This window comes from Carassius gibelio, chromosome B19 (genome assembly GCF_023724105.1).
Source record: "Carassius gibelio isolate Cgi1373 ecotype wild population from Czech Republic chromosome B19, carGib1.2-hapl.c, whole genome shotgun sequence".
Classification (NCBI taxonomy): Eukaryota; Metazoa; Chordata; class Actinopteri; order Cypriniformes; family Cyprinidae; genus Carassius; species Carassius gibelio.
This window is the reverse complement of record NC_068414.1, coordinates 35151017-35174423: the sequence shown is the minus strand read 5'-3', so window position 1 is coordinate 35174423 and position 23407 is coordinate 35151017. Positions and strand designations below refer to the sequence as shown.

Sequence of the window (23407 nt, the reverse complement as noted above, 5' to 3'; positions counted from 1 at the left end):
GCAGCAAATCATCCTGTTGTTTACAACTTAGCTAACATTTGCGGCCATTTGTAAATTGAATATGTCAGCTTCCAGTATCATCCACTTCCATCTATTTTCTGGGTTCGAGTCTCGGGCCGGCAATACCATGACTGAGGCACCCTTAAGCAAGGCACCGAACCCCTAACTGCTCCCCGGGCACCGCAGCATAAATAGATGCCCACTGCTCCGTGTGTGTGTGTGTGTGTGTGTGTTCACTGCTGTGTGTGCACACTTTGGATGGGTTAAATGTAGAGCAAGAATACTGAGTATGGGTCACCATACTTGGCCTTACATTTAAATTTTACATTTACATTTTATCATTTAGCAGACGCTTTTATCCAAAGCGACTTACAAATGAGAATACTACAAATAATCAGATCAATGCATAGCCAGGTTTTTTTTTATGAAAGACAAGAAAAGGAAGAAAAGTGCTAATATTAGTTGGTTAAGTGCTGGTGAAAAAGTTGAGTCTTTAGATGTTTCTTGAAAATGAGTAAAGAGCTGTACGAATTGAGATTGGGAGGTCATTCCACCAGCTGGGCACAGTCCAAGAAAAGGTCAGTGATTTTGAACTTCTTTGGGATGGCACCACAAGGCGTTGTTCACTTGTAGAGAACAAACTTCTGGAGGGCACATAAGATTTTACCATTGAGTTTATGTAAGTTGGTGCCGTGCCAGTGGTCGTCTTGTAGGCAAGCATCAGTACCTTGAATTTGATGCGAGCGGCTACTGGTAGCCAATGTAACCTGATGAGGAGAGGAGTAACATGAGCTTTTTTTGATCATTGAAGACAACCCTCACTGCTGCATTCTGGATCATTTGCAGAGGCTTGACAGTACATGCAGGAAGAGCCAGGAGAGCATTACAATAGTCCAGTCTGGAGAGAACAAGAGTTTGGACAAGAAGTTGGGTGGCTTGCTCTGACAGGAAGGGTCTAATCTTCCTAATGTTGTATAAGGCAAATCTGCAGGACCGGGTCGTTGTAGCAATATGGTCTGTGAAGCTTAACTGATTATCCATCATAACTCCTAGGTTTCTGGCTGTCCTGGAAGGAGTAATGGTTGACGAACCCAGCTGTATAGAGAAGTTGTGATGAAGCAATGGGTTAGCTGGAATCACCAGGAGTTCGGTCCTCGTAAGGTTAAGCTGAAGGTGATGGTCATTCATCCAGCTAGAAATGTCACTCAGACAGGCTGAAATGCGAGCAGCTACCGTCGGGTCATCTGGTTGGAATGAGAAGTAGATTTGGGTGTCATCAGTGTAACAGTGATAAGAAAAGCCATGCTTCTGAATGACAGATTTTAAAAACGTCATGTAGATGGAAAAGAGAAGTGGTCCAAGTACTGAGCCTTGAGGAACCCCAGTAGCAAGTTGTTGTGACTTATAAACATCACCCCTCCAAGACACACTGAAGGATCTGTCAGAGAGGTAGGACTTAACCCACAGGAGAGCAGTTCCAGAGATGCCCATCTTTCTGAGGGTGGACAGGAGAATCTGGTTATTAACGGTGCCAAAAGCAGCAGACAGGTCCAATAAGATGAGTACTGAGGATTTTGAAGCTGCTCTTGCTAGTCGCAGGGCTTCAGTAACCGAGAGAAGAGCAGTCTCAGTTGAGTGGCCACTTTTAAAGGTCTGTGTGGGTCCTAATGCTCCAGTGTAGTTATTTAGTCTCACATATTCACAGAAAACACCTTCCACATTTAATAAGAAGGTGGATTTCCCATTCAGAAATTCGCATAGCAGATCCCTCCGAGGACTTCCAATTGATTTTCCGTTTTTTTTTTTTTTCTATTTCTTTTTTTTTTTACAATTATCTTACAGTTTTTGCCAAATAAAAATATGCAGTAGACCAGAAATTTGTAGCAGAAACTGAATGCGGTTCAGGAACATTGTTTGTTTTTTGTTTAAACAGAATTCTTTCATTTTTTAATGTATTATGTGCATTGTTTCAATGTTCCTAGCTATGCTAATCATGAACACATTGTCATTGTCATACAGTAGGTTGGATTCAATGTGGTGTTCAATGTGCAAAATCAAAAATAAGTGTGAGTGTGTGTTTATGTGCTGAACATGAAATCACTCACTGCTCTGCTCCCTGATTAACCCTTGTAGCTTGAGTAAAGATTCGTTTATATTCAATTTATAGTTTGTGCATAAACAATTTCGAGTTTGTGAAGTTGTATCTAAAGTTCACTTAAATTAAAAGTTGTTTATATTTTTCAAAGCCCATAAAATTTAAAAAATTATAGATTTCAGTTATACTGTACAGTTAAATGGCTAAAATTAAGAGAAAAAACATCAATAGCAGTACTGGTCTTCATTAGTAATTGGCTTTTTAGTAATGCTATCTTTATGACAGCACATGATTTGATTTTGATTTCATCAAGCGAGTTACAGTTTAATAGACATACAAGGTGCATGTTTGAAACATAAAATATAATAATATAAAACAAATAATAACAAGAACAATAGGGTCTGTTTTAAAACATTTTCTATAGACATATGTGTGGGAACATACAGAATGTGTAACAGTTTTATTTGCAAGGCTGAACTACATCTTTCTTTCTCTTAAGAAATGTTAAAGAAGTACACAGTTCACCTGGGAACTGAAAGTATGCCAACGCTGGGACAGGCAGAGAGGAATATTAATGCAGTTGAGATTTACTGTATGTGTTCTTGGCCACTTGTTCTCTTCTCATGAGCCACTTCTAGTCTGACTCTTGCCTAGACAAGACATTGGACTCTGCGTCTCTTCATTCCCGGTTCAACATTAGAATGATCTTCCATTTTTATATTATTTTATCCCTTTCTAAGTGACGCAAGGCAAGGTAAGAACAAGGTTTATTTATTTCCATATAAAGCTCTTTTGCTGATCATGAAAACTGTTCACTCTGTTTTTAGGTTATATATTTGACCCTGGAGCACAAAAGAAGTCATCAGTAGCACAGATATATTTGTAGCAATAGCCAACAATACATGGCATGATTCAAAATGATATAATTTTATTTTATGCCAAAAACATTAAGAATATTAAGTAAAGATCATGTTTGATGAAGATATTTTGTAAATTTATCATGTTTGAATGTTGTGTTTTCTATCTTTCTTAGAGAAATGTTTCCGGTCATGAGAAACATTGCCTGTGTTCAGTGCTGTGGGTGAGCCGGTGTCAGACTGATCTAACACAACAGCGTTCTTCTCATTAATATGTCTTCCACGTTCACAGAAAACAGCTTTCAGAAAATACAGCCATCCTAAATTTAGCCGTATCTCTCCGGAAGCACTCTCCTCATTTTAACACTTCCGCTTCCGCAAATCTACAGGACACTCGTCCGATATTTAATGACTCTCATTTAAAGCATTTTCTGCAGACTTAAGAATGGTTTGGTTTATCTTTTTGTTGCATTATCCTTTTCTGATCGACGCATGGCAAGGTAAGAACAAGGTTCTTTAATGTCTGCATACATTACTTCCTTCTGACGACAGCAACATTGAACAGCTACTCGTTTTTCATAATATTTTGTTATATAAACCAAGGTGTTTATTAAATGTTTGTTTGTTAATTGCATTATTATTTTCTCTTCCAGCTCCACCAGATGTTCGTGTGTTTGTGAAGAAAGCTCCTGATCACAGTAAGCTTGTTCTGAGCTGTCTGGCCACTGGTTTCTACCCCAGAGATATTGAGATGAACATCAGATGGGATGAATCCGTTCTTGAGAACCAAACCTCATCTGGAATCAGACCCGATGACGAAGGATCCTTTCAGATGAGAGTCAGTGTGGAGATCGACAGAAACCTCGGAGGGTTTTATGACTGTGTGGTCATTCACAGCGGTCTGACTCAGACACGAGCGGTTTTAACCGTGTGGACCGTATATAACCAAACATTTAGTGGCGAGTAATTATGAACAGAATATCCATTATGCACTAATGCTGCTTATTAAGTGAAGATTAAATACAAATCACTACCTGTAGAAAGAGGAGCGTTAATGTTTTCAATGTGATAAAAGGGGTCATGAAACGTACTTTTAGATGCTCTTATTATGTTTCTGCAGTTTAGCCTTTTTTTGGCATAAAAATGTTAAATATGTTGTAAAAATGATCATTTTCTATCCTCAATTTTAATCTGTCACAAAATATTCAATGCAAGAGGAATGAGGAATGAAACTTGCAGCATGTTTCACTGTATCTTGTGTATATATCAAAGACATGTTGATGTACCCTTTAGTGTTATTGTGACAAACAATTTATGTTAAACTCTATCCACAGGATAAAAGTATTTATGATGCATTATATCTTTTTTTTTTTTCCTCAGCAGAGTCTCTATGGTCTGTCACAGCTGGGATATCTGCAGCCCTGGTTATATTCCTCCCTGTGATTGGTTGCTGCATCAATCAATCAACCAATAGAAAATCTGAAAAGGTGAGTTATAATATATATTCAGCCTGATCAGTGGCTTTAATCTCTTTAATATCCCTTTTAACATAATTGAAATATGTATAAACCGTTTGACAGTAAATAAAACTATTAAAAAGTTGAGTTTTTTATTATTTACAATATTTGAATTCCATTCGATAAAACAGACTACAAGATTATCCATAATATTCATCAGACAAATGTAAAGTGTTGCATCGTTACTGTAACATGCAGATATTTACAAGAACATGTTATTTATGTACTCAAAATGAAGTTTTTATATATTGTATAATCTGCGGTTTCATCTTTTTCTAGCTCTTGATGTGAAGTGACCCAATTATGTTGAAGTTGGAGTGACTGATATATATACAAGCAAGAGCATCAAATGTTACTCTATACAAATACATGTGGTCCCCAGACTGGAGATGGTTTCTTTTCAGTTTTGAGTCTGTGTAAAACGTGCTGTCTTGTGTCCAATAGTATTATTAATAGTATTCCTCGCATGCTGCATCATGATTCGCTCAGCTGCATGAACACTAGTGATATACAGGGATCCTGTAACTTGAATAATGATGATCGTGGCGTTGGCAGGAATCCCAAATCATGGGTTTGATTCAGGGATCAAATATATAGACTGAATGCAATGCAAGTCTTATTGAAAGAAGTGTCTGACTCTTGCAAAACATGTCTGTTTGGACAACGTGTTGTATTCAGTTTGCAATATCAGAAATAAACGTCTGAAGTGTGAATGTGTTTACTGGACATAGTGAAACATGCTGAGATATAAAGATCTTCACGTATATCAGACATTTCACTCAGCTCATATGAATGCACTGTATTAGATAATCAGAGAAAACTAAATTAAAGACCTTTGAGAATGATAATTAAAGCTTTTTTTAGCTTAATCGTCTTAGAAAAAGTAGAGCCAAACTGCATTGAAATCTCATTATTGTGTGAATATTAATGTGCTATTATTTCAAACCCTTGAAATAACCTTGTCCCATCCAGTAACAACTAATGTTTATTTTTGAGATCATGCACTCCAGACAAATGTATTTTCAGGTAAAGTATCACATCCCTGATTTATCAGAAATTATCATCATATTAACAAACAAACATATTCAACTACATATTTAACAAACCCCAAAATATATAATCTATAATCCACATCTCAATCCATGCATTACATTTCAAACAACTAAAAGTACATCACTATATATTTACAGTCCTGAAATAAAACAGTGAATTAATTTTTTTGCTTTATTCTATAAACTACAGACAACATTTCTCCTAAATCCAAATAAACACATAGTCATTAGAGCATGTATTTACAGAAACCGGCAACTGGTCAAATTAACAAAAAGATGCAGTGTTTTCAGACCTCGAATCATGCATTTGTATTCATTTTTAAACACGATATGTTTTAGCTTATAGGAAGAGTTTAGAAATCAATATTAATAACCCAGATTTTCAATCCCAGCTCTCGTGTGTCTTGGCACGTTCTGCATCAGTCTTTCACATTGCCATTAGGTGACTTTATAGCACTGCTGGCAAAATGTGGATGCTGGATTTGTTCGGTGGTTTGTTGACTATCCATCTTCCTGTTGATCGAGTCCCAGAGGTTTTCAACAGTGTTCAGGTCTGGAGATTGGGCTGGCCGTGAGTATTGATCCGGTGCTCTTTCATTTACACCAGAGATGGGAAACTATGATTGTGTCGAGGGACAGTATTTATTCTCCTTCACAGCAAGGGGACAGATTACTAATGCACGTCCACACACCTTTACATTGTCTTGATGGAAATGAAATTATAATGAATGCCATTAATTTTTTAAGATTTGATTAACTATTAAACTTGTGCAGTTCAGCTAATCCAGAAGGGAAACGTTGTTGTCAGCTGACAGTAATATTTCCCCAACATTTCAGTATTGTCTGTAGATTTGCAATAAATAAATGTACAGAGATCTTTTTTGTTTTATTAGTGGCCTTCAGAACATACTCAAAACAACCTAAGAGAGGAGTTAAAACGGCCTTATTCCAAATAAATCATAATAATTTCAAATGGTATGATAAAATAACCATAATAATGATAAATTTAAGACTTTTAAAGACTGTTTTAAAATATGCACTTCATGTTTCACCCTTTAAACAATTTTTAAAAGGAATGAGTCACAGGTATCTGATATTACATTATTTGAAATAAATATTATCAATTAATTATTAGCTGTAATAAAATGTAAATGTGTCTTAGTGTCTTAATTGTTTTGATTTTTATAATGCATTAGCTTTTTGTCGATCGACTGGTCCACGTTTAAAAATATGCAGAAATATAATAATTTTCCCCAGTACACAACGCAACACATGTGCAGCGCTCATTTATTCAGTGAAATCACTGCCTTTTGAAGTTTAATCCTTATATTAATTCTTGTCTTTCCATCCCCAAATTTAAGACCTTACATAATTAAGAGTTTTTGAACCATTTAAGTGTTTTCATGGCCTTAAATTTAAACAATTAAACTGAAGACATTTTAAGGACCTGCAGAAACCCATAGTTTAATAAAAAACATTTCCATCATGCATTGGCAAAAAGCTTTTGTTGACTATGAATTTTAAGGCAAGTGCAAATTTGGCATCCCCAGTTATTTGTGAGCAATGATGTGATGGTGATTTTAATAAAAATATAGATTTCCAAACAATCTACATATTGGTTTACCATATTACTTGTAAAAAATATATTCTGTTTACCATCTTAACTGAAAAATATTGCAGCTTAGACGCTTCAAAAACATATAGCTGCCCTCTTCAGTTCATCTAGAACTCCATCTCATAGATTAAATCCTCAAATAAAGACCAGTGTGGAGTACAATATTCATTATTTTCAAGAATCGATTTTAAAGATAAAGTCGAATGAGAACACCTTTATCTCTATAGTGCTTTATACAGTACAGTTTATTTCAAAGATATTGAATAATACAAGTATTGAAGTACTATATAAATCATTTGTTGGCAGAGACTATTAACAATAACTTGGCCCATCAATGCCCATTCATCTCTAATATCAATAACGCAGCAGATAAACTTTGTGTGATGGTTGATTTTGACTCGAGTGACCCGAGTTCAAGGACGTCCTTTACCAAACTTGTTCCACTCCTCTTCCCATCACATATCAGATCAGAAAGGCATTTGTTTTCAATAAAAATAAAGGAAATATTTGCAAATTTGAAATAAATGTCTCATTAATTATATAGTGTTATGAGGTGGTTGGCAGTATAGGTGTAGGGAGGTTTTTGTCCCAATGAAGTTAATTTAATAATACTTTTAAGAATGATAATATAAACACACTATATTATTTCATACTGTTTTATAATGTACTACAGTACTGAAATAAAGATCTACCACCTAACTACTATTTACACAATTATTATTAGTTCTGCTCAGTATGTAAAGTTCATTATTTTTAAATGAGTTCAATTGGGCAAATACAGCATTGTTTACTAGTATGAATCCTTAATTAACAAGCCTTTGTAAAAAGAATGGTTTGTACATTTATTTGTGAGGTAACAACCTCAGCAGCTGTGCTGAATTAATGTTTAGTCATGTGACAACACTTTAACACAATACTCTGAAATATTTGTTGCTTATTGTATACAGTTTCACGCACTATTCTTTAAAAATAGTAGGCAGTAAGCAGTAAGAAGTATGCCATTTTGAACACAGCCAATGTTAGTGCACTTCTTACTATGCTGAATACAGGGAACAGCTGGAAGCTAGCGACCTCTCCTGGTTGGAGGTAGCATTATCATCAAAACCTCAAAGCATTCTTTATGTGATTTAATTTTTAAATATTTTAAACTGCCCCATTATGGATTTTTGAAAATGACATTATGCAGCATGTAACACAGCTCAAAGTGAATGAAAACTGAAAGTATGAAAGTGCACCGTGTGTGAAGTTATTTTCTCTCAAAAGAAGGCATACAAGTCTACTGACATCACAATTGACTATTTACTTTACTATAGCACACATTGCTAGTCTTGATGTAAACAATTAATCTGTTGAAAAAAATGTTTGTCTTCATAATCTTTCATCAAAATCTGATCCTTCTGGAATGTTATTCCTTTTCTGATGACAGCTCGGGCAGAATATCCCGTTAGATTGCTATGAGTGAGAGACCGAGAGGAGGAGCCTATACAAAACCATGCCCTATACTGACCTCAAGGATTTGAACTAAAACAGGTTAGTGTTTTGTTTTTTATACCTTCATGTACTCACTCAAAAGTTGTTTTAAATTTGAAAAAGTTCCCATCTTTTGCAAAACGAAAAAAAAAATGTTATACTGTAGATTTGGGACAACATTTGAGTGAATGAACAGTGACAGAAATTAAATTTTAGGGTGAACTATCCCTTTAATTACAGTGGACGCATGCTCAGTACTGTCCCTTTAAGAACTGCACACATCTGTGTCTTTCAGGTGTTTACTTTCATTTTAGACATAACCAACTGAGGCTAAACATAAACTTTGTGTGTTTTTACAGTATTAACACAAAACATAATTTAGTTCAGTAATCAGGCGCATTTTGACTTTTTTTTTCTTGTGCGCATGCTTTGAGTTTGCTCAGAAAGAAAAGAAGAAGAAGAAGAAACGCGCGTCAGAACAGCACACAAATAGAACAGGGCTTTAAAACAAATGCATTTTTTTTCTTTTGTGAATAAGTGCAGTGTCCCATGGGGATGGTAATGTATCCAGGGCTGCTGCCGGCCAAATGTATGCCCTTAGCAGAATTGTTTTGTTGTGCCCCCTCCCCAAATTATTATGGAAAAAAATACACCTACTATAGGGGTCAAAATGTAACTTTAATAAAATATAAAAGAAAATAACTAAGTTGTAATTAAATTGTATTATTTACAAATTGCAATTGTCGCTAGACAAAAAAGAAAAAGAAAAGAAAGATTAAGTGGATATTTTAATTCAATGTTTGGTCAATATTAAACAAGGATTTGATCACCCTGTTACAACAGAAATTATCAGGCCTTTGTCGCACTTGCCGGGCATTTGTAATATATATATCTTTTCGTAGTAAAATTACGGTTAATTTTCGGAAGGTAACATGGAAACTCAGAGAATGATAAGGCAGATGTGGCAACACGTTATTAACTCAATGTTATCAAAATCCAAAAAACAGAACTTAAAAAGTTGGAAAGTGATGCACGGGCCTCATCTTGGACTTATCTCGGCGCCGGACTGCTGTTGTCTTTTCCAGGGCATAGTTGACCATCAGTTATGATCATTTGCAGACAGCCGCAAACATGACGTGGGAGCGAGCGCGCGCGCGGATCCGGGAGTGGCGCGTCACGCGTGCTTCGCCGGTCTACTGTCTTCACTGTAAAAAGTTATATATATATATATATATATATATATATATATATATATATATATATATATATATATATATTATGTTTATATTTTCATCTTTACATGATTATTTACGTATACGTAGCTATTTGTTAACATACATATAAAACAAAAGGTTTTTTTTATTCCTTTTTTGAGCAACTTGGATGGTGCCCCCCCACCCCCCACCCCCACCCCCAGGAGCTGGTGCCTACGCAAACTGCGTAGTCTGCGTACAGGGATCGGCGGTACTGCATGCATGTAGCAGTCAGTCTATGGTCCCAGTCCTATATTAATTCGAAGTCAATTCAAACAATCCGAAAGACGACTTCGAAACTCCTGAAGTGTTTCCACTTTCGAGTGATGTATGCATCAGATGCTAAGCCAGTGGTCAGTGGGCGTGACATCTGAGGCTGAGCCTAAACAATGTGTAACATTATGTGCATGGTAGAAAGAGCTTAACTGATGACTTTTCTTTCAGCTCATTCATGCACTGACAAGATCTAAACATCTATAAATAAAATAATAATAATAATAATAATAATAATAATCTAATGTATATTTATAAGTGAAAAATACCGATACCTGACCTTATGAAAACGGAAGTGTAGGCTAAATAAAGCAGTCAGTGCGGCACACAGTCGACACCGGGAACAGACGCGTTCATCTTTAATGTGCGTCTAGGACGCGAGTCTAAATTGTGTAAATGGCTAACAAGAGTAAAAACATTCTCTTTATAAAAGTAGTTTTTATTATTTTTCACATATTTCTAAGTGATGCGCAGCAAGGTAAGGTACTTTTGTATTAGGCTACTTCACTGCTGGAAAAAAAAATAGAAACCATTACAGAAATCCTAATGTATTTCATTACAAAACCATTAAAAACTATCAGTCATTAACTGTCCAAGTTAAGTATATATATTTAAAAAAAAAAAAAGACTTGCCAACCATTTTAGCCCGAGATACCGGGATCGAGGAGAATATCGACTAAATCAGACCGCATTGCGTCTCGGCTGAGTCTGACCATGGCAAGACATTCTGACTATTATTCATTCGCAGGAAATGGATTCATTGATATCAATAATTTAACTTTCACCAGTTAAAATGCTAATTCTTGATACAAGGAATTTTTGATATCAGGAATTACATTTCCACCATTTAAAAATACAATTATTGATATTTGTATATTTACTAGTTAAAGTCACGAGACTGCCATTGAAATTCAGTTGTTGATATCAAAAATGTATTTCTTACTAGTCAGAAATAAAAATTTTATACTAGTAAAATCCTTTTTTATATATCAGTAATCACGTGGTTACTATATAGTGCAAATGTCTATTCCTGATATCATCAATTGAATTGCAACTGGTGATGTTTGAATTGTTATATATATATATATTACATTTTTAGTGACAATGTTCATTTCTGATGTGATTGTTAAGAAAGAAAGCCATTTTAGTTATCAGAAATTATACAGATATCAGAAATGCATTTTTAAAAATCAGAAATAATAAATGTGTAACACATTGAAATACATTTACTAATAAAGAATGAACATTTCAGCTAATAATGCAAAAAAGTCTGTGTTAGGACAGTTAAAGAGAATAATTTAATATTATTAGTTATAGTATCAATAACAATACAGCACAATCTCTTTTCTGCACTTAAATGCTTTAGTGAGATTGAAATGGTAAAAAGGTATAAGTGCAAGCCAATGTTTGAATAAAATTCTGGCATATTTAGTGCTATTTGATAAACACGCTGTTTGAAAACATGTTTGTCCTCTGTGACAAGCAGGTGTCAGAAACACTGTACAGGGAAAACCATATAACTGCTGTATTTCTGCTGTTCCTAAAGCACCACGTCCAGTGAGAGAGTGAACTTGCATTTTTATTCAGCCTGTTTTCTTTTTTTCATATCTAGAGATAATAGTCATATTTTTAAGCAGCAAACATGCAGCGTTGTAAAACTCAACAGGTACGTAAATGTAATAAGCTAATATGCACTGTAAAAATCTAATCAATTTGGATATTAATATATCTAGAATTATTCACGTATGTTGAAGTGCAATAATATTGGATTTCCACATGTAGGCATTAATGAATTGCCTCTTTCCACTGAATTGGTCATGCAACAGAATAATAATCCTCTGTTAGTTAAAGCATTTATTGCAACTACTTTTATTCTCTCTCTCATCAAACAAACAGATGACTTGACAAACGTAATTGGTGCACTGAATAGACAGGGCTTACTTCTGTATATTCATCGATTCTCCATGGCATATATTTGGTGTTTATTTCAGAAGTACCTTAAATCTGCACCCACTTTACCTGTTAGTCCAGTGGATTTCAAACTTTTTTCTTTTTTTTATTGATGTGATATCATAATTTCCTCATGATGATGTTTCCTTTTGCTTCAGGTTCCCCAAAGATTCGTGTCTTTGCGATGAAAGCTCTTGACGATCAACACAAGCCGGTTCTGACCTGTCTGGCCACTGGTTTCTACCCCAGAGATATTGAGTTGAACATCAGATGCAATCAAACTGTTCTTGAGGCTCAAACATCTACTGAAATCAGACCAAATGATGATGGATCCTTTCAGACGAGTGCCAGTGTGGAGATGGACAGAAACCACAGAGGATCTTATGACTGTCTGGTTAATCACAGCAGTCTGACAGAACCAGTTTTAGAGAAATGGGGTAAAGGCCCAATTCAGTTTGGAGTGAATATGCACAGAATGACCGTTATATGTAACACTGCTTTGCATGTATAACATATGAACATTAATACAAGTTATAATTAAAGTGCCTCAATTCACTTCAACAGGTTTAATGCATTTATGATCTTCTTTTTTTATCATTCTGCAGATGGGACTTATTCTGACAGTGAAACAGAATCTCAGTGGCCTGTTATTGTAGGAGTTGTAGCAGTTGTGGTTGTAGGTTTGGGGTTATTGAGTTGGTTGTGTATAAAATTTCAAAAGGTGAGTTCTAGTTCAACCTCCTTGTTTAAAATAAATATCAGAAATTGTATATGCTTTATCTTCTGTTTTTCTAGGCTATAATTCACAATGCTGAAACATCATTGACTTCACCCTGTAATCCTCCTGACCCTGAACAAGCTGCGAGTAATGTGTTCAAATATGACTGCGGAGAGGCAATGCTGACTTAGATGCTAAGCTGCTATATCCTTCATATTGATTTTAATTATATTGCATTATTTCTTGTTTGATTTAGGTTATAAGCAACGCCTGTATTTGCTTTTCTGTATTTAAAAATGATAGTAATAATAAGTAAATATACTTTTTTATGTTTTTAACTAATTAAATTGTATACTAGTTATAATTAACCCTATGCTTTTGTCGTACAGGCTTTTTTTTAATTGCATGAATTTATTTATTCATTCAATTTGTGCATTGATTGAAAGCAGTCTGAGGCAGATTTATAATCTATTTCTGAATTTAAAAATGCAATTTCCCATATGTGTGCAATGTTTGTTCGGGGTGAAATACAACCCATTGCTGGGTAAAATATGGACAAACCCAGTAACTGTTTCATTAACACATGCATTCATTCATTACTTAAATATTTACTTGATTATTTAGATGTATTCATCTTGGCTGCATTTGACTGGTATGAAGTCGTGCATAGCCATGGCATATGACAAAAAAATTATTACAATTTGTTTTACGAAAAATATAGAATTATTGGTCACCATTTATCATTATTATTGTTCATAAGTGTTGGGGTATGCTAAAACATGAATTATGAATTAATATAGTTTTAACTCTATATAAGATGCAAAATGAAAATGTCCAAGCAAAAACTGTAGCAAAATGATCATTTAAGTCCTATTTTTCCTGAATGCACTTAGACTTGGGATTGCACTTTCATCATAATACCACATGATAATTGTTGCAAAAAGCAGTGTGAATAGAGTAAAAATGCACAAATCTGTACATAAATCAATCTACTCTTCTGATTCATGCACCTTATTTATTGTTAAGTCTTACTATTTAAAAAAATACAAATTCTGTTCTCATGTCAGAAATGCATGCATGGATGTATGTACCAGGAGCACAACTGGCAAATAAAGTTAATTCTGATTTAAAAATGCCAAAAATGTCGAAATGTTTCACGTGAGCAGGGAGGTGGATGTTGGGAATTGTGTAATGGTGTATCATGACATGTTTTTATAAAACCGTTAGGACTTTCAGAAAAAAATACTTCCTGAACACACACTTTGGTCTTTGGTCGTGGAAGATCATGTAAGGTATTTATGAAATTATGATTTGTTGAAACTTCAAATTCTGTTTATGCTTTTATTTCATTATCAGATTTAATTACATTGTGAAAGTGTTAGTTACAGAAAAGATGTATTATTTTTTACGCTGCAAATATGACGCTGAATTTCACATTTGTGTTGCATGAAATTCAGTTCTCTTATTGCTTAAGTCGAATGAACATTGGTGAATTATGAAATGGTGTTTCATATCAGTGGGAGTTTAAAAACATAGGTTTTAATGCTCTGATCAAAAGAGCCACAAAAGTTGGAAACGCATAATCAATGCAGATCAATGTTACAGTGTTACACTCTTCAGGAAGCTGTACTACTGTCTACTTGTAGCTGCATATGAGTATCTATTTAACATAAAATGACCCAAAATGACAATCAAATTAATTCTGAAGACTTTTACTTACGTGCCTTACATAGCAGAGACTGATGTGCATCTCTCTATTGAAATTAGATCTCACTTATTTTTAAATAAGTTCAAGGATCGAAAAAAACGGACTACATTTTATGGAGTAGCCTAGTAATTATTTATTAATTTACTTATTGATTGATAGGCCTGTTTGAATCTCGACAAATGAGGAAACTATAAAATGTTTTGATATATGTTCCCAGTCTATGCTCTTAAATAGTGTGAAAACGGTCTTTGAAGAGCGTTTAAAAATGCAAATACTGTAAAAGACTAATTTAAATAGTTTTACGACTGTAATTTTCCCCGAGGACCTCAGAAATGAAAGTGAAAGTGTGATTTCATTAATCCGCCAGTGAGGGGCAGTGTGGAGCAGCAATGCCTCATTACTCCACTCTTCAGTGTCACACGTCCTTCACAAATTATTCTAATATGCATATTTGTCAGTGCTGGAAACTGTTGTGCTGCTTAATATTTTTTTGGAAACTGTGATACTTTTTAAATATATATTTTTTTAAATATCAAACTTTCCACCCACACATTACATTTCAGTGCAATTTTAAGATTACAAGAAAGTTTTTTAGAACGAAGAACAACATTCTTTTTTTTCTTTTATTTTTTTTTACATTTTGTTCCTGAAATCCACACTTTTGAAATCAAGATAATCAAAGGTAATCAAACCAAGTACAACCTTATAAAACATGTTTAATGAATAAAGGGTTTTGTAAAAAAAAAAAAGATCATGTTGTTGGATATTCTATTAATATTACAAACATGTGGGTCATTCTTGACAAACAATCTGGTCCCATTGATTTGGAAGCATGTTTCATCTCCCAACATTTAGACTGATTTCATTGAGTTTGTTCATGGTGTATAAATCTCTGTTTGCCATTTGTTGTTCATATAGGAATTTACTTTAATAATGTATTTAATAATTTACTTACAGCAGAAATTCTATAACATATGCTTGCTTGTGTTGATCAGTATCCCTAAACACATATACAAAGTTGTTACACCCTTGTGTAGCTTTCACCATTTTTTTTCCAAAACATGACCATGTATTTTATATTTATACAGGTGTGTAGTAAATGTCATTTATTTAATGCCTTCACCACATCTGTTAATACAACTTTTAACACAGAATCATCTGAAGTCTTCATACAGCAAAAGCAATCTATCTATCTTTGAAATTAAAATGTACAAATTACTGTATGTTTTGATTTAGCCATTTGTCATTAAACTACAAAACATTTTAATTGTTATAAGTTTGTAGAAAATAAGCAAAACTTTGTTAAAATACTGCAAGGTTGTGGATTTCAAAACTTGAACAATACACATTTGAGTCAAGATGATTTTCAAGTGCACCACAATGCAGTATATGATTGAACACAAAAATAAAGTGTATAAAGACATTTTTACATATTTTTTTAACTAAATAGTGCATGTTATCTACTAAATGTATATTTTTGGGGGCAAATAAATAAAAATAAAAAAATACAGAGATTAAGAATTTTTATATTCCAGTTTATGTGTGTATAAAAAAAAACATTCAGCTTTCGCTTTTGTTATTTAAAACATTTTTTGATTGAGCAAACGATTAGGAATGACACAGAATAATTATTTTAATTTATAATTTATTATGGCACAACAGATACATTTTGGCAAAGTTATTAAACGACACATTTTAAGGACTCTTAGTTATGTAAAATGAGAATATTATAAAACTGCTTAATTGTCCCTTATGAAAGGAGAATATATTTACCAATATATTTCTTAAAATATATTGTGATATACTATTGTTATATATTATTTTCCCTTTTTATTTTCTAATATATTATATATTTGAATACATTGAATAATATATTGATGATTTAATATTCAAATGATTGCCGCTTTCAATATATTGCAATATATTGGAAAAAGTAAATATTAAATCCCATATATAAGAATATATGCCTAATATATTACATGATATTTTCCAATAAACTGCAATATATTTTTGTTTCATAAGGGGTTGTAGGCTCATTTGGAGCATAGCCTGCCTCAGGTAAATCATTACGAAAATCACTAACCATGACACAATCTATAAATTATTTTGCATATTAACAATAGTAATAAAAACAACAATAAACTAAGCATAATGGCAGTCTACGCTAAAACATACTTTTTTGAAAATCGTTTATGTTTCAGTAACAAAGTACTAATATTTTCAGTGTCGCTTTAACGCGAAACAGAAAACTCATGAATATTCATATATGCTCCGCCCAGCGTCACCCGAACATTTCACAACGCCATTGTGCGTCCTCACCTAACCAAACACATACCTGACGTAGCTACGTCACCGCGACCAGACTCTGCAGTGAGGGGTGTGATCTTTCACTTTAATGTCGATCAGTTCAGAGCGCTTTTCGAAAATGTAAATGAAAAAAAAAAATGCATTTGATTTTTTTTAAACACTTTAATTTTTTAGAATGTTTTTGCCTTTTGTGTTTATTATTTTATTGTTTCACTCTTTTCTTGGCTTTGGGCTGCAAGGTAAGAACAGAGTTTTTTTCGTTTTCAGTCGACTGATAAAAATGGCGACCTACAATCTAGTCACTGACAAACACACTATGCATAGTTTATACTATTATACAATTGCATGTAAAATACAATTTTACAGTATTCTTTAGTGGAGTTTGAAGTCAGGTTTGAAATCAGTTTTATCCACGTTTTGTCCGTTTTGTCATGGCACGTGTTTTACACTGTTCCTCAGAGAAACATTACCTTCACTTCAAGTTCACAGCCTTTTCCAAAGCAAACACACTCCCAGAGTTCAGTGCTGAGGCTGTTGCTGACGGCAGACAGATCAGACACTACAACAATAAAGATAACTCCTGGGTAAGATCGAGTCTGACTGAAGATGACTGGACTGAATTTCCTGATTCTAGAGACTGGTTCATACACCAGATGAAGACTCTGTCAAACTGCACAAACACACAGTGTTCTGGTGAGTTTCATGCTTCACTCCTCAATTATATCGGATATGTTGTGAAATGTAAATTCCTGCATACAATTTTATTATTTATCTTTTTCTTTCTTAATTTTTTGCACAGTGCTCTATACAGTATGTCTCGAGTGTTGTTCTGTGATTGTAGAGCTCCATATCCTCCAGAGAAAATCTGGTTGTGAACTGGAGAGATATAATGGAACAGTGACGAGTCTGAGAGCGTTTGATGAATATGGATTTGATGGAGAGGATTTTATTGCCTTTAATTCTGACACGCTGCAGTGGATTTATAAAAACATCAAAGCCAAAGAAATCAAAATCAAATGGGATCAGCAAACAAAACGCAATGAACTCCTGCAGCATTTCCTCAAGACCTGCATGAACTGGATCTCCACAGTTAACAACACTAAAAAGAGTAAGTTCTGATCACATCACTTTAATGAGCTGTAACTCTTTGTGAGCATGAAATAAGTTCAGGAGGTTGTGTCCACAGACGGTAAAAAGAGATTTTTGATTGAAGAAAGGGGAAGTCCCAATAAAGCATGGACATATTGCACTGATTTGAGACCAGAGTCTGCACAATAGAGAGCGAAGTGGAGCTTCAGTCACAAAGCAGAGTCAATGGCAAGCACATGCTCCTGACTCTTTTTGAATTAGCCTGACAAACTGCTACAATTTTTGTCTGCTTGATTGCCGTACAAGAGGTTTGTGTTCAAATAAAGTAAATACAATTCAAATCTCCTCCGGAAGATCCCGTAAAAGTCTGTTGGTGCCTCTGTTTGCTCAGAGAAGCTGTCAATCATTTTTAAAGCATCACATAACTAAAAGGAAACTTATTTTAAAAAACGAACACTTAAATTTACATCAGCATGATAAAAACTATTTAGTTTGTCTCACGTCCCGTTAAATGAAGAGGGCGGGGTTTATGATGTATACTGGAACCTGAGAACAGGGGGCGATCGAAACGTACTGGCTTCGCTTTCAAGACAAAAAAAATACTGATCAGTTCAAAATGTTCATCCTTGTCTGAGTGATTGATTTAACTTTGTTGTGTTTGTATCTGAAATGATACACTTACACTATTGATTTAATATAAATGATAAGGCTTTCAAAGTTGTGTTTACATGGGTGTAACTGTGACCATTTTACTCACAAATGGGCAAATGTTATGGGACAATATCCTTACAAAGATGACAATATCCGAAATCCTTGTCATTTTTTTTTTTTTTTTTTTTGAGAAAAAACAAGCTTATAAATCAGACAGAATTAATAATAAATCTAAAAATGCACAAAGTTTCATATAAGGGGTAGGTTTAGGTTTAGGGTAATAGAACAGGCTACACCATTATACCCATAGAATGTCCCCATAAAACATGGAAACCCAATGTGTGTGTGTGTGTGTGTGTGTGTGTGAATTATCAAATTGTAAATATTTGTTAATTGCATTATTGTTTTCTGCTCAGCTCCACCAGATGTTCATGTGTTTGTGAGGAAAGCTCCTGATGATGACAGTAAGATGAATCTGAGCTGTCTGGCCACTGGTTTCTACCCCAGAGATATTGAGATGAACATCAGATTGGACAAAATTAACACAGAAAACAAGATATCATCTGGAATCAGACCAAATGATGATGGATCCTTTCAGATGAGAGTCAGTGTGAAGATCGACAGAGACATCAGAGGATCTTATGACTGTTTTGTCATTCACAGGGGTCTGACAGAACCAGCTGTAGTAGAATGGGGTAAAATAATACATCTTTGATTGAAATCGTGAAGAATGGCTTTTATACACTAATGGTCCTTCTGTGTGAATAACAGATGAAACTCAATTCATCAGTACAAAACTCAGTATGTAGAAAGAAAACATAACCTTAATGTTGCCGGTCACAAACAATTACAGTTAAAAGGTCTTTACTCTTTAGCTGAAATGAATTGTATTTTTATTTTATCTATTTTTTTGCAGAAGGGAATTATGCTGACTTTGAAACAGAATCTCAGTGGTCTTTGAAAGCAGTATTAATAACAGTTTCAACAGTTCTAGTTCTCATTGTGATCTCTTACTGCATCTACCGAAGGAAACGGTTAAATGGTGGTGAGTTATAAATATTCAACACTTTTCCTTTTAGATGTTTTGTTTTTGAATAGCATTGTTTGAAAGACCTTTCAAAAAAAGTATGATGTTTGATGGTATATGCTTTATGACTAGGGTTTGGAATCGTAAAACAAAAATAAAAAATAGTGGTAAGAGAAAATGCACAGTACTCAATGCTCAATACTGTTTATACTGTCCACCTAAATTAAAGTTTGGCAATGTCAAAATTCAACATTACAGTATACAAATTTTTGGGTTCTGATTCCGGTTCCATTTGAATTAACTTATGTTTTTTCTACTATTTTACCTTCATTGAATTTAGTGTTGCTGGAAGGTAGTAAGTAATGTTGAGTAATGCTAGTCCATCAATCAGCATGTGTTTCAAAGTTGATGTTTTTTACAAACATATAGTCCTTTGAGGTCTAAGACACTTGTTCATTTCCCTAAAATTAATTAAATATAAACTGTTATACTTATAACCATATATACCCACACTCCATAAAGCCCCTATTTTACAAATAATAATCCAGTCAGGAGATGGTGTGATGCAATGAGTGTTTTCCATATTTTTAAACATTTAAAATGCATGAAAATAAATATTTTCTATCACTTTGTTTATCACTCTTGAAGTTACCAGGGGCTTTTACCATGAAACTTAACTTAGAAATTGCTCACGGTACCGGTTCTTTAAAAAAAAACAAAAAAAAACGGTTCTGAATTAGAACTGTTTCTTGGTCCCAATCCCAAATATTTTATTTGACGATCACAAATTACAAGGAACACAGCAAATGATAATTGCAAAATTGCGGTAGGCTATATATTCAAGCTAAAGCTTTTATGTAATCTACTGTATTTTCTAAAGACTGGTCGACTACAATGTTTAGTCTGTTAATTACAGAAAAAAGGCAGCGGCTATTTGCATTGAGTGAAAATAGCCTTGTTGAGACAATAAAGCCCTCCCTACACCTACCCAATAAACATTTTATATTAAGGTTTTAAACCTTATTGTATATTATTTTCCCTTTTTTATGATATGTAATGTGAAAAGGGTGAAGAATTAATTCGGCAAAAGGCAAAAAGCCAAAAAATGTCCGTGATGAAGAGAAGGCTCACCTGTCATTCATCCACCTCAAATATGACTCAATCACTGAAACATATTGAAAGCTATATTTCACCTAGAAATTACAATTCTGTTATTAATTATTCACCTTCATGTCGTTCCAAACCTGTAAGACCTTCGTTCATCTTCGGAACACAAATTAAGATATTTTTTATGAAATCCATGAGCTCTCTGACCATCCACAGACAGTAATGATATTACCACGATCAACATAGAAACACAGCAAGTATATCGGTAAAATAATGTGATATCAGGGCTATGAGATTATTTTTGTGCACAAAGAAAACAAAGCAGTGTCAGTTCTTTCCTTTCTTATTATCTGCTGTTTTTTTTTTTTCTAGGTCAGAGAAGGAGTAATGAAGTTGAAAACGGGGGGAAGATGACACCTCACTCTCATAGAGGAGAGATGGCCAGTCCTGAAGGTAAAAGAAGAAAATTGTATTATAAAAAATAAAAATCCCCACACACAGGTATCTCCGGATCTCTGCGATGTGAACAGCTTATGTTTGTAGACCTGATTAGAAATTATGTTTGCACAATACATTTGCTATTTAAGTAACAGTATTAGGACTGTCACATAAAATTGCTGGTATTTTCGGTCTAGCTTTCGCAACCCATACTGCACTTTGGGAATTCTTTATTTTCTTTTTCTGCATGGATATGAGTTTTGTTACATCTATATTTTTTAATTGTTTAACTATTTTAAAATTAATAGTGTACATATTTGGTTAAAATCGATTCCCTATTTTCATTTTTTTTTTTACTTTTTTTGGTTGGTCCGATCGATTGTGCAATCGATTTTCTAACTAAAATTGACAGCCCTAACCAGTATTGTTCTCTATGTTAGTTTCAGGGAGTACTGTAAAATTACATATTTAGGTTTATATTAAATATTTGCACTGATATCATTAGTAAACCATTTTAACATTTCACTTTTGTATTTTCATTTGCTCCAGCACCAAAAGTCATAATCCAAAGTAGCATTTATTGACTTTCTTCATTAAAACAAACAAATAAATAAATTAGAAATTGATTACTGCTGTCAAAAGAGAAAAGTAAAATTAACGTAATTTTTTCAGTCGTTGTGTTTACTATCAAAAACAAAACCTCACCGTTTATGAAAACAAAAATTGCAATATTTTGTTGCTGCTCATATTTTTTTTATTAAGTTTGTTATTTTACCAGTATTATTATTATTTTTTAAATAGCTTTATTGTTCATTATTGGCAATAACAGTTCTATAGAAATGAACAGTTTGTAAAACCTGTCCATTTCACAAAAGCAGCTATATAGTCGAAAAAACTATTTCAATTATTTTGCTGCTATTTGTGTACTTTTTAGTGTTTAGTGTTTAGTTTTAAACTGTTTTGCTGACTTTGTTATTTTCTTATCTTGTAAAGCACTTTGATCGGCCTGTGGCCATTTTTATGTATTTTATAAATAAACTGAACTTGATGCATCTCTAGTCACTGAAATGTTTTTTGTTGGAATCAAAAATAGTTCTTTCCATAACAACACTGTGAAAATTTTTTTTGAACTTCCATAAATAAAATTTAATATTTTTCAATGTATCTTATTGTACCAAAGGTCCGATGACGTGCCAGTGGTGGTAAATCACAACTTAAAACATGTTTTCATAAAAATATTAATTGCTAATGAACTTTAGTAATTGTATAAGGTGACGTGAACACTGATTTTGGATAAAATATTTGTCATTGTTTGCAGACTGTAACACCATCCAAACAGTGAAACCACATAATAAATAATCAATTTACAAACATTTGTAAATTCATGTAAAAAAACAATATTTTTATTATTATTATTATTATTATTATTGGTAAGATAATATATTTTAGTCTATTGTTAATTCTACAGTAGCCTATTGAAGAATGCAATCATTTAAATTAGTTAAGTTGTTCATTTGCTTCACATAGGCACTGTATTTTTATTATTAAATAAATGGTACCTCCCTTGTCTCTTATTAAAATAATGCTTATGTTTCTGACTACACCTTAACTGTAATAAACAAATCGGTAACACTTTAAAATAAGGTTCATTAGTTAACTACATTAACATTAACCAATAATGATCTGCTCTTATACATCAATTGTTCATTTTTGTTAATGTTAATTTCCACATTTAATAATACTTTATTAAAATCTTGTTAATATTAGTTAATGCGCTGTGAACTATCATGAACAAACAATGAACAGCTTTATTTCTATTAACTAACATTAACAAAGATTAATAAATACTGTAACAAATGTATTACTTACTCATTGTTAGTTAATACATTAATCTTTAATAAATGAACCTTATTATAAAGTGCAGCCTCCGCCATTCTTTCAAATCGACTCTCTGTCAAGAGACCCGCCCTCCTCCGACTCTGATTGGCCGTGAACTTGAAACAAACCAATCAATCTAACGATGGCAGCGAGTATTACCCAATCACGGGCCGAATAGGATGAGTCTTCACAGAAGGTGGGATGATATGCATAAGATGTTGCATTCAAGACAACTCCGAAAATACGGGACAAACCCCGTCCCGTATTGATTCAAAACGGGAAGCGCTATTTTATTCTCAAATAAGGGACGATTACGTATTTTAAGGGATGGGTGGCAACCCTATTATCAGACTGTAACATTGCCCACTCTGAATATTCCTCCAAAACAGTAACGTTTGAGAT

At 33.7% G+C, this 23407-nt stretch overlaps 3 protein-coding genes across 4 annotated transcripts in view; all 3 read left to right on the top strand.

Moving 5' to 3' along the window:
• The first annotated feature begins 3397 nt into the window (after window positions 1-3397).
• Window positions 3398-5182, top strand: LOC127978885 (beta-2-microglobulin-like). The gene is made up of 4 exons (XM_052583840.1): window positions 3398-3452; window positions 3606-3908; window positions 4333-4439; window positions 4749-5182. The coding sequence occupies exons 1-4, from the start codon at window positions 3398-3400 to the stop codon at window positions 4758-4760; spliced, it is 477 nt and encodes a 158-aa protein (XP_052439800.1). The 3' UTR covers window positions 4761-5182.
• Window positions 5183-10460: 5278 nt separating this feature from the next.
• LOC127978692 (beta-2-microglobulin) lies at window positions 10461-13143 on the top strand. The gene is made up of 4 exons (XM_052583578.1): window positions 10461-10610; window positions 12241-12519; window positions 12688-12803; window positions 12878-13143. The coding sequence occupies exons 1-4, from the start codon at window positions 10529-10531 to the stop codon at window positions 12989-12991; spliced, it is 591 nt and encodes a 196-aa protein (XP_052439538.1). The 5' UTR covers window positions 10461-10528; the 3' UTR covers window positions 12992-13143.
• A 3492-nt stretch (window positions 13144-16635) lies between these two features.
• The window catches only part of LOC127978673 (H-2 class I histocompatibility antigen, D-37 alpha chain), a 30211-nt gene continuing 23439 nt past the window's right edge, over window positions 16636-23407 (top strand). Inside the window, exons 1-6 of one of the 2 annotated variants that reach the window (XM_052583519.1) lie at window positions 16636-17054; window positions 17275-17508; window positions 17615-17923; window positions 18972-19250; window positions 19472-19600; window positions 21062-21142. In XM_052583519.1, coding sequence (XP_052439479.1) covers window positions 16991-17054; window positions 17275-17508; window positions 17615-17923; window positions 18972-19250; window positions 19472-19600; window positions 21062-21142 — 1096 coding nt within the window. In that variant the 5' untranslated portion in view covers window positions 16636-16990. The remainder of the gene's footprint in view (window positions 17055-17274; window positions 17509-17614; window positions 17924-18971; window positions 19251-19471; window positions 19601-21061; window positions 21143-23407) is intronic. The other variant, XM_052583520.1, reaches the window with a different exon arrangement.